We start from the raw sequence: 12204 nt of genomic DNA, 5'->3' as shown, positions 1-12204 counted from the left end.
CTTCATCCCACACTTCATTTAAAATTGCTTTATTAGCTGCTTCTTCATGTGTCTGTCTAAATGCCTGTGTTTCATATCTGCTTCTACTATCTCCCATGGCAGCACATTCCAGACACCTACCACCATGTGTAAAAACAAAACTTGCCTTGCACACCTAAAATTTTCCACTCTCACCTCAAACCTCTGTTATTCAGTATTTGACACTTCTTTCTTCTTTGGCTTGGCTTCGCGGACGAAGATTTATGGAGGGGGTAAAAGTCCACGTCAGCTGCAGGCTCGTTTGTGGCTGACAAGTCCGATGCGGGACAGGCAGACACGGTTGCAGCGGTTGCAGGGGAAAATTGGTTGGTTGGGGTTGGGTGTTGGGTTTTTCCTCCTTTGCCTTTTGTCAGTGAGGTGGGCTCTGCGGTCTTCTTCAAAGGAGGTTGCTGCCCGCCAAACTGTGAGGCGCCAAGATGCACGGTTTGAGGCGTTATCAGCCCACTGGCGGTGGTCAAAGGGGCAGGCACCAAGAGATTTCTTTAGGCAGTCCTTGTACCTTTTCTTTGGTGCACCACTGTCACGGTGGCCAGTGGAGAGCTCGCCATATAACACGATCTTGGGAAGGCGATGGTCCTCCATTCTGGAGACGTGACCCATCCAGCGCAGCTGGATCTTCAGCAGCGTGGACTCGATGCTGTCGACCTCTGCCATCTCGAGTACTTCGACGTTAGGGATGAAAGCGCTCCAATGGATGTTGAGGATGGAGCGGAGACAACGCTGGTGGAAGCGTTCTAGGAGCCGTAGGTGATGCCGGTAGAGGACCCATGATTCGGAGCCGAACAGGAGTGTGGGTATGACAACGGCTCTGTATACGCTTATCTTTGTGAGGTTTTTCAGTTGGTTGTTTTTCCAGACTCTTTTGTGTAGTCTTCCAAAGGCACTATTTGCCTTGGCGAGTCTGTTGTCTATCTCATTGTCTATCCTTGCATCTGATGAAATGGTGCAGCCGAGATAGGTAAACTGGTTGACCGTTTTGAGTTTTGTGTGCCCGATGGAGATGTGGGGGGGCTGGTAGTCATGGTGGGGAGCTGGCTGATGGAGGACCTCAGTTTTCTTCAGGCTGACTTCCAGGCCAAACATTTTGGCAGTTTCCGCAAAGCAGGACGTCAAGCGCTGAAGAGCTGGCTCTGAATGGGCAACTAAAGCGGCATCGTCTGCAAAGAGTAGTTTGGAAAAGGACTCTATCTACCTTCTCATTTTAAGGGTATATACTTCTATCAGGTTGCAACAGCCTCCGAAGCACCAAAGATAACAATCCAAGTTTGTCCAAACTCTCCTTACAGTAAATACACTCAAATCAAGCAAAATCCTGGCAAACCTCTTCTGCACTTTTCCAAGCCTCATATGGCAACCAGCACTGCACACAATACTCCAAAAGTAGTCAAATCAAAGCTGCAACATGACTTGCCAAATTTTAAATTCAATGCCATGACCAATGAAGCCAAGCATGTGGTTTTCCTTCTTTACCACCCTATCTTCTGGTGCTACCTCTTTCAGGAACTTACACCCCCAAATCCTTATGAACATCAATGCTCCTAAAGGGCTGACATTACTTTCTTGTAACATTTGACCTCCCAAAGTGCACACCTTGCACTTGTCTGGATTTACTTCACCTACCGCTTCTCCATTCAAATTTCAAACTAATATCCTGCCTTATCATTTGACAACTGCCATCCACAATTCCAGTTATTTTTATTTCATCTGCAAACTTCCTAATCAGCTCATCTACATTTTCATCCGAATCATTAATATTCATTAAAACAACAGAGGTCTGAGCACTGATCCTTGCAGAACATCCCTAGTTAGAGAAACATTGGTCTACCGTTATTCTCAATCTTTTGACCAAGCCAATTTTGTATCCCATTTACCATCTCACCATGGAACCCCCACAGCTTAATCTTCTGGTCCTACTGTGAGAGACCTTGTCAATGCTTTAGTAAGGTGCATATGGAGCTGTCCACTGGCCCAGCCTCAAAAACTTCAAATCAAATTTACAGGACAGGACCTCATATGTGCAAAACAACTGATTATTGTAAAGCAATCTGTGAATTATCAATTTCTGATAAGAATATTGCTTGATACATGTCAGGCTCACCCAATTAATATTCCACCACGTGAAATTAATAGAAAAAAGAAAATCAGGAAAAGTTTAACCTAGAAGGTTAAAATGGTAATCACTAATTTTACATTTTTGTCTTTACTTAAGATGAACCACTTAATATTTGGAGCAAGAGAATGCAAATAATGGAACCTGATGCAAAATAAAACTGTCGGAGGAACTTAGAGAGCTAACCAGCACCCATGGCAGAAAATGAATTGTGGATGATTATTGTAGGATTCAATTATGATATTTTATTCTTTTTGACATATATGCATGTAAGTGAAATGCCTAACATCTAAATAAGAATCTGATGATGATTTAAAAATCACTTTATTTTTGTCAATAAATCAAGGGTCCTTTTTCTGGTCAAACCTTGGGCTCAAGGTGCACAATTCTGCCTGATGCTGTTACTCAACTGAGTCACCTATAACAATGCAATATTTTGCTCTAATGCCGAAACTGTATGTTTTGGAAAAACCGAAGTGAGCGAAAACGCAGAGAGGGAGGACAACAGTAGTTTTCAATCATTTTCTTTCCACTCACATGCCACCTTAAGTAATCCCTATGCCATCAGTGCTCTGTGACTAGTAAGGGATTGTGCAAGGTGGGAGGTGGGTGGAAAGAAAATGTTTGAAAACCACTGTTTTAATTGTACCCAATTGACTTGTTATGTGCACAGTTTCCTAACTCCAAAGGAAATGGGCCAAGGACAATTTTCCTCAAGCAAAATATTTCAGTAACAATTGGGTCGAGAGCAGTGATTTGCAACCTGTTTTCCCCCAACTCACATACAACTAAGTTTTAAAACCAAGGTGTAAAGAGTAGACCAATTTCATGTTACTATTAACTCAGTTTTCAATAACATGAACCTGGAAGCCAAGAAATGCTTTATCTAGTACAGGTAGTTGGAAAAGCTAACTGCTAATTCCTTGAACCTAACATCCATACAAATAGTCAAATAGAAAACAGAGATAAAAGTAACATATAACATATAACAGTTTATGACATGGAAACATGCCATCTCGGCCCTTCAAGTCCACGCCGATTCACTCCACTAGATCCCCCCACCTATTCTCCGCCCATAACCCTCCAACCCCCTCCTATCCTTGTACATAATCCAGCCTCTTCTTAAATGAAAGAATTGACTCTGCCTCAACTATTTCCTCCGGAAGATTATTCCATTCAGCCACCACTCTGAGTGAAGAAGCATCCTCTCATGTTTCTCCTAAAATTTTGCCCCCTTACCCTCAACTTGTGTCCTCTTGTTTCAACCTCCCTTGTTCTCATAGGAACATAGGAAGTAGGAACAGGAATAGGCCAAAAGTGGCCCATCGAGCCTGCTCCGCCATTCAATACGATCATGGTTGATCTAATTTATGCCTTCTCCCCATATCCCCTAATTCCTCTATCATGTAAAAATTTATCTAACCGAATTTTAAATATGTTTAATGAGGCAGCCTCAACCACTTCTCTGGTTAAAGAATTCCAAACATTCACTACTCTCTGGGAAAAACTATTTTTCCTCATCTCTGTCCTAAATCTATTCCCCCAAATCTTGAGACTGTGTCCTTTCGTTTTAGTTTCCCCGGCCACCTCAAAAAACCTTCCTACATCTATCCTATCCATACCCTTCATAATCCTATATGTTTCTATAAGATCTCCTCTCATTCTTCTGAACTCGAGCGAATACAATCCTAGACGATTTAATCTTTCATCATAAGTCAACCCCTTCATCCCAGAGATCAATCTCGTAAACCTCCTCTGGACCATCTCCGGGGGAAGAGTCTACTTGCATCTATTCCCTCCATAATTTTTAAACACCTCTATCAAATCCCCTCTCAACAGTCTACATTCCAATGAATAAAGTCCTAACCTCTCCAATCTTTCTCTGTACTCTAGATATTTTAAGCCAGGCAACATCCTGGTAAATCTTCTCTGCACCCTCTCCACCTTATCTATATTCCTCCTATAATTTGGAGACAATACTCCAAACCTGGCCTCACCAATGCCTTAAACAATCGCAGCATCACTTTCCAGCTCCTATACTCTATGCTATGATTTATGAAGGCTAACATACCAAATGCCTTCTTAACCACCCTGTCAACATGGGAATCCACCTTCAAGGAACGCTGCACTATAACTCCAAGATCTCTTTGTTCTTGTGCATTCCCCAATGTCCTCCCCTTTACTACATACGTCCTATTTTGAGAATTCCAAAATACAAAATTTTCTAATGAATTTTTACTTCCCACAGCAAAAGACATTAATGATCTTTTTTGTGCTGTTGTGTACAGTTAACATTTTAACAAGGTCAAGCTTTTTACTTACCATCATCAGCTGATTTCTTAGTTAACTTTGGATAGCGTTGAAACTTGACATAATAATAGCTTTCATACTCCATTAATATAGTTTCAAGATCAATATTATCACAAACTTCAAATCGCCGCAATCCAAGATTACTTTCTTGTTCCAAAGTATTTGCTGTATCTATATAACTAATAATTTACAGAAAGGAAAAAATAAAGTGTCTTGGCTGTATGATTTACACTTGCATTAAACACAGTTCAAGCATTATTTTACTTGCAAATAAATGTAAAAACCAATGGCAAAAAGTCTTTACACATATCAAAGGAATACATTTTTAATACTGACATAAAGTGCAAATGTTCACAAATCAGAGTTTCACCGCTGAGAATTTGAGCTTTTGTCTGCTTTGGAAAACAGATTCATTTTAATGTTTTCATCAGTAAAAGTTAAACTTTTCTAAGAAAGAAAAAGAGATGAGAGGTGGATAAATGATATTTTCCCCAAGCTAGTAAACCACAGGAATTTCTTGCCAATCAGTTAAGTGGTTAGAATGCAGGAAAGTACCTAAAATTTCCAGGTGGATTGAATTAACTGTATTTCCTGTTAAGAAAACAAACAATTCAGACTTAGCCCCAAGAAAGGTACAGGTGCCTAACCTTTTAACCGGTATCGTCAAGGCTGGTCACCTGATGTTGCTTGGAATCTTCCAGATTTCAGAATCATTTTGATTTCAGTCCCTTTAAGCAAATACCTCACTCGTAGCCCCCGCCATCTGTCCGCCAAGGCTGTTCGTCATCCCCCCCCCACCACCAACCCCAGCCTTCCATTCCCCCTGCCACCCCCACCCACCGGACATCTGTCAACACCTCCCCCACCCAGCCCTCCAGCCCAGTGCCAGACTATTTTGCACCCAAGACCGCACTGAGGGAGGAGAGCTGACCAGGCTGAACGGTGGTCAACGTGCGCTACACAGGAGGCTCTCGACCAGTACGTCGGTTAGGTGGAGGTCAGAGATGACGAGGGGGCCGGGAGCTCGGCTGCTCAGAGCTGGGAGCCAAGCAGGACAGAAGGCCGGACACAAGGTGCAGAGCTGCAGGAGGAATGGGCTGTTGTGGCAGTAGAGCCGAGTGCCAGCAGCTTTCAGGCGCTCCACCAGCAGTGCAACATCATCCGTCTCATATCGCCCCCCCCCCCCAATCTAACTCTTGATGTGACAGCAGGGGTGCAGTGCCGCCGAACCTGCAGTTTACAGTATAGACGACACTTTCCATGTTCTAATATTTCCCAATTTCAAAACGCGTAATCTTCACAGAAACACAAGCGATGATATTCCATATTACCATCTTATTAATTCAATAAATCAAACTTAGTAGTTGCAGCTGTAAGTAGCTTTAATTTGTTGATATCAACAAAGCATACTGGATAATGATCACAATTTTCAACTTTAAATAAATATAAAAGAATAAACAAGATGAAATTAAGATAAATTCAAAGAAAAGTAGAACTTACATCTTTATCATAATTCTTCGAAGAATGAGATACAAGCTCCCAGTCCGCTCAGATATTACAACTCATAATGTCATAGTAACTATGGTAACACTACAAACAACAATTTTCCTTAAAAGGATAGTCATAGAATTAACTACAAATCAAAAACACAAGGTTTTAACCTTTACATACGGAGCACTGTACCAGATCACGGAGACGGCTCAGTGTGGGAGTAATAACCGTCTTCATCACCCATAATCCCTCACGCAGTGCCAGAGTGGTTCCTGCTGCATGGGGGATTATGGGTAAAGAAGACAGCTATTACTCTTTCAATAAGCCAGCCGCTACCTGCTTCTCTCCCACCAGGTGCTGGGGTCGAGAGTCACCCTTCCACTGAAGGTAAAAGAGGGCGCCCATGGGGGCAGGGACAACAGAGACTTGGGGTGGGGATCCTCCCTCTAAAAATTAAGAATTTATTACAGGAAATTAACATTACTTGTGTGTGATATCATCTACCTAAAAAGGTACCAGTTTTTAGAGGTTGCCGGTGTTTGGAATCCCGGATAAAAGGTTAGGCACCTGTATCTTTCTTTGCCATTTCTCCCATCAATTCTCAGCTTCTTTCACTTTCACCTGTATCCACCTGTTACTAGTTTCCCTGCATTCCTCCTCCTTCTTCTACTCCTCTCTCTCTTACCTTTCTTATTAAGGTGTCCGTCTGATTTACCGCACTCCTGAAGAAGGGCTCGAGGCCAAAACATTCACTGCCTTTTGCTTTCTAAGGATACTGAGTGATCTGCTGTGTTTCTCCAGCACTTTTTTTTTTAAATAAATGGAACTTGCCCCTTATATTCTTTAAATCTTTTTCCCCTCACCTTAAACCCAGGTCTTTAGTGTTGAAGAGTGTGATGTTTTACCTTACCGAAAATCCTCCATGATTTTCTTTACCTCTAGGCCTAATCCTCAAGATACAACTCGATAGCAAGAATATTGTTCTGTCTGTAAGGAGTTTGTAGGTTTTCCTAGTGTCTGCATGGGTTTCCTCTGGGTGCTTGAGCCTTTTCCCACTTTCCAAATATATACACTTTTGGTAGGTTAATTGGTCAAGTTGGTCAATCCTGTGCCAGAATAGCCTGTTACCATGCTACATTCTAATCATTTTTTTAAAAATTCTCCTTATAACTAAAGGCCTCCAGTCCCACAAAATCCTTGTGAAACTTTTCTGTACCCTTTCTAGTTTGATCACTTCACTTCTCTTCTTCCTTCACTTTCACTTGTATCTGACTATTACTTGTTACCTTGTGTTCCTCCTCCTTCTCCACTCCCTAGAATGGCAACCAGAAATGCATATAGTACACCAAGTCCAGTCTCACCAACTTCTTACACATGGCCTGTTCTCCATAACCCTTAATTCCCCTTTTCTTTAGAAGATCCATCCATGTCGTAAATACTTTTGTTTACAAGGATATTTCATATGTTTCTAAAAGATCTCACCTTCTCTTTCTAAACTGAAATCAGTTTAGTTCCTGGCTATTCAACCTCTCTTCATAAACAGACTCCCTCATTTCAGGAATCAACCTGGTGAACCTCCTCTGTACAGCCTCCAAAGTCATCCTTTGTCAAGTAAAGAGACCAGAACTGGACACAGTACCCCAAGTGTGTGTTGCATTATCGATTAACTACATTAGAAGTTGTGATTAATAGGCTTTAATCACCATAAATCATCAGCACATCTCCCATGTTGCTGGCCCGATTCCAAGGCAGGTTCTGAGGGATGGGCTTCAGTGTAACAGTCTTGATGGGGATTCTGAGGGGAGGAGTCACAGGTACAGGGGCAGGCCAGGCTAATACAGTACATTCATACAGACAGTGCAAACAGTTGTACAGGGGTTCCACCACATTCACCCCTTCTTTTAAAGCAGAGTCCAGTGGGGTGAAGTGGATCATTGTCCATTATAGGTTCAGCCTGTTTGGTAGTTTCCTCGGTCATTGTGGAGGTCGCAGTGCTGGCTGTGGCTCAGCTGGTGGTTCTTGGGTGGTGTTTTGCATGACAGGCTGGGTCTCCAGTAGTTAATAGGACCGTGGGGTGGTTCAGGCTGTGGTTGGGGCGGGGCACCAGTGGTCATGGGGGTGGTGGGGGGGGGAAAAGCAATAAATGATTGGTCGATCGAGGGGTTCCCTGCATGTACCAGGTCCGGGATGGAAACAGTGTCTTGTTGCCAACCCTGGACTTTCTTGACCAGGGGGTCAGTCATATGGGTCCTGGTATGCCTTCGGAGCAGAACAAGCCCAGGGGTTGTCAGCCATGATAGTGGTGTGGTTCCTGATGTTGACTTCCAAGGGAAAGAAAACAGCCTTTCATGCAGGATAACGTCAGTAGCAATACAGAGGAGGACCTCTTGCTACTGGGAAATGAGCAGTCCTTTCCACCTGAGGGCTAGGAGGGTTGCCTTGCAAAAGTTGGCATTGTCACTTTCTACCTGGCCATTCCCTTAAGAGTTGTAGCTCATGGCCCTGCTCGTGGCTATGCCCTTGGCCAGCAGGTACTGGCGCAACTCCTCACTCATAAAATAGAATCCCCGGTCAGTATGGATATAGCAAGGGTAACCAAACAGAGTGAACAGGTTGCGTAATGATTATGACTGTGGCTGTGGTCATGTTTAGGCAAGAGATGGCGAATGGAAAGCACTGAGAATATTGAGAAAGTACATGTTCCAGTTGGTGGAGGGGGAAGGAATCCTTGAAGTCCTACTCAGGTGTTTGAAAGGGCGGGTGGCTTTAATCAGGTGAGTTTTCTCTAGCCAGTAGAATTGGGGTTTGCATTCTGCGCAGACCAGGCAACTCCAGGTCAGTTCCCTGATGTAAGGGAGGTTGCAAGCTCTAACGAAATGGTAGAACCTGGTGACCCCAGGGTGGCAGAGACTGCTGAGGAGGTCTTGGAGGTGGTCCAACTGCACATTGGCACATGTGCCTCGGGACAGGATGTTTGGGGGGGGGGGGGGTGGAGAGGGTCTCATTCATCTTCCTGGGCCATTACAAAATCTTCTAGTTGTAGGTGGATAGCTCAATTCTCCCAGAGGATCTTTTCATTCTTAATTTTTACCCCACTGTTTGTAATTGAACATAAAAGTGACTGCACGTTGGTCAGTCAGCAGGGTGAACGGTTTTGCCTCCAGTGGTGCACAACTTCCACTATGGTCTGGGCCTCCTTCTCAATGGCTGAGTGCCGGAGTTTGGGGCCCTAGAGGGTAGGGAGAAAAAAATGCCCATTAAATTCCATTTGGACTCTCAAATTGACACTGAAAGTCTTGTACCAGTATGACTGGTGTGCAGAGCTGTGGCATGATAAGGAGTTTAAAGTTCCTCTACTTAGTGCCACGCACAATCAATGTCTCTGTGTAGCTGCCATGGGTCTCGTCCGAGTGGGATTTGGAAGCCAGTGCGACTTTGCACTTAACTGGAATCACTGGGAGGGAGTAGCGCTGTAGTGTGCCTGGGTGCATGAAGCACTCTGAGCTCCCAGTATCAAATAGACAGTTTGTTACGTGACCGTTTACCTCGATGTCCATCATGGCCCTGTCTAGCTGATGTGGGCTGTCCTGATCCAGGGTGATCAAGGCCAATGTCTGGTCTGCTGAAGTACTGGTTTGGAGGCACTCCCCCAAGATGGCTGCCCCTATGCCACATACACAATGCTGCTCCTCACCGCCGGAAGTGGTGCCATCCCGGTTTTCCGACCCCATGGTCCCGCTGAGCTATTTCCCACAACCGCAAGTCACGTAGTTCAATATGGCAGCGGCTGTCAGCCGCATGAGGTGCTGCTGGAGGAAGGTTGGGACCTATATACCTTCTCATAGCGTCCCTTCTTCTTGCAGGCGGAACATGTCACATTTTGGTCCAGGTAGCTCTTACGAGGATGTTTAGTACGGCTGCAAAAGAAGCACCTCGAGTGCTCAAAGGTGGCAGTGGTCCCAAAGTGGTGGCGCCCATACTCCCCACGTGGCAGCTGTGTTTACAGAAGAGAAGACCTCCGCATTTAGCTACACCACTTCGAGTGATTTGGCCAGGTCTACTATTTCCTGCAGGCTTTGATCGCCCTTCTCCAGAAGTATCTATAGGATGTGATCGGACTTGAATCCAGCTACATACGCATCTTGTATCAGTTCTTCTAAGTGGATGACAGCAGAGACATCTCTTCAGCCGCAGGGTCACCCCAGCTCTCACAGGACCCACATGTATTAGTCCACTGACTCACCAGGCGCTTACCTACGACTGCCCAGAAGGTACCTGGCATAGTTGACATTTGTCAGGATCCGATACGGTCTCTTCGGAAGATTCATAGTGACCGAGTAAGTACTGCAGTCTGATCACTTGAATAACGTGTTGGACAACCTGTGGGAAGAACAGGTTCCGTTTATCTTCCTCACTCTGCATGTCGTTGCGTCTCATGAATGCACTGAGGCAGTGCAGCCATTGATCAAATTTGATGGAGGCCTCTGGATCTTTAGGGTCGGAGTCAAGTTTATCCACCCGTATTGCCTTGCCCATGGCATGAAATTTATTGCGATTAAATTGTTGCACTATTGATTAACCACATTAGACTGGAAATAGAGATTAATAGGCTTTAATCACCATAAATCATCAGCACGTCTCACATGTTGTTGGCCCGGTTCCAAGGCAGGTACTGAGGGAGGGATTTGGGCATAACAGCCTTCAAGGCGAGCCAGCCCGTACAGTACATTCACTCAGACAGTGCTAACAGCTATACAGTGGTTCCACCAGTGTGGTCTCATCAGTGCACTATACAGTTGTAGCAGAACCTATCTACACTTAAATTCAATCCCTTAAGCAATGAAGCTCAGCATCCTATTTGCCTTCTTAACTACCAGCTATACCTGCAAACGAAACTTTTGTGATTTATGCACAAGAACTGCCAGGTATTGCTGCACAACAGTCTGCTCCATTTTTTCACCATTAAAATCATAATCCAATTTTATAGACAAATAAAATTATAAAAATAGGCAAGGTAGGAGCAAAGTGGTTGTTTCTCCTGGCAGGTTAGACAAGCACGAGGAGGCAATAATCTCAAGGTCCAGGGAAGTAAATTTAAGATTGAATTAAAGAGGAGCTGCTTCTGCCAGAAAGGAGTGAATCTGTGAAAATCTATGCCCAAGGAAGCAGTAGAGAATTCCTCATTGAATATATTTAAGACATAAGGCACTTTCAGATGGCCAATTGCCCCACATGTAAAGTCGCATGTTTTGGCAATATGCAGCTGTTTTGAGGCCACCTGAATGTGCAGGAAGCACTCTTGAGATGAGCTATGTAACCACGTGAGAGGGATAATCAGTTCAGCTCAGTGGCTCCCCCAGCCACCTGAATGCAGCTGGCTGAAAGCGGGTGTTAAAGGGTCAGGCTGCTGATCACAGCTGATACTGGGCAGGAGCCGGAGTGTGCTCAGAGCTGCATCTTGTGCAGCTTTGTCCTTCAGGTGGCCAGGGTTGCACTTTAAACACTGCCACCTGAACGGCAATTTAAAGGGCCACTTCTGATTCTTCAGGCGCATTCTTAGTGTAGAATGCACCTGAAAAAGCCTACAGATAGATTTTTGAAGATTTGGGGAATTAAGGGTTATGGAGAACAGTTGGGTAAATGGAACGAAATTCATGGGCAGATCAGCCAACTTCATGTTGAACAGGGGAACAAGCATGATGGGCTAGATGGACTACACTTGCATCTATTTTTTTGCATTCTTGTATATAGCAAGGAATCTCATTTCTATAACACTCCCCAAGGCCTTGTCATTCACTGAGCTTGCCCTCCCCTGATTTATCTTCCAAAATTGCACCACTTTAAACTTATCAAAGTTAAATTCTATCTACTATTCTTTTGCCCACTTTCCCAGTCAATTTACATCTTCAACTTAAACCACCTTCTTCACTGCCAATCACACCACCAATTTTGGCCACATCCATTAAATTACTAATCATGCACCTGCATTGTCACCCAAATCATTTACATGACAAACAACAAAGACACAGTATCAATCCATGGTCATAGGTGTACAATCAGAAAAAAACCCTCCACAACTATCCCATGACTCATTTCACCAATTTTGTATCCAATTGACCAGCTCACCCTGGATCCCAGGTGATCTCACTTTCCAGACCAGTCTATCAGGCATGACCTTGTCAAAACCCTTAATAAAGTCCATGTTGACAATAGTTAACTAATGCCTTGCCCTTGTCAATTCTCTTGACCACCCA

The 12204-nt window shown here is 44.1% G+C and overlaps 1 protein-coding gene across 4 annotated transcripts in view; it reads right to left on the bottom strand.

Moving 5' to 3' along the window:
* katnal2 (katanin p60 subunit A-like 2) overlaps positions 1–12204 on the bottom strand; it is a 91179-nt gene that overhangs the window by 59257 nt on the left and 19718 nt on the right. For 2 of the 4 annotated variants that reach the window (XM_069923828.1, XM_069923829.1), the window contains exon 3: positions 4472–4638. In XM_069923828.1, the coding sequence (XP_069779929.1) occupies positions 4472–4638 (167 nt within the window). Of the gene's footprint in view, positions 1–4471; positions 4639–6120; positions 6226–12204 lie in introns of all 4 variants that reach the window. The other 2 variants (XM_069923830.1, XM_069923831.1) reach the window with 2 other exon arrangements.

This window comes from Narcine bancroftii, chromosome 3 (genome assembly GCF_036971445.1).
Source record: "Narcine bancroftii isolate sNarBan1 chromosome 3, sNarBan1.hap1, whole genome shotgun sequence".
In the NCBI taxonomy this organism is placed as follows: domain Eukaryota; kingdom Metazoa; phylum Chordata; class Chondrichthyes; order Torpediniformes; family Narcinidae; genus Narcine; species Narcine bancroftii.
Note: the sequence above shows the minus strand (reverse complement) of the source record. Positions and strands in the feature narration are given on the sequence as shown.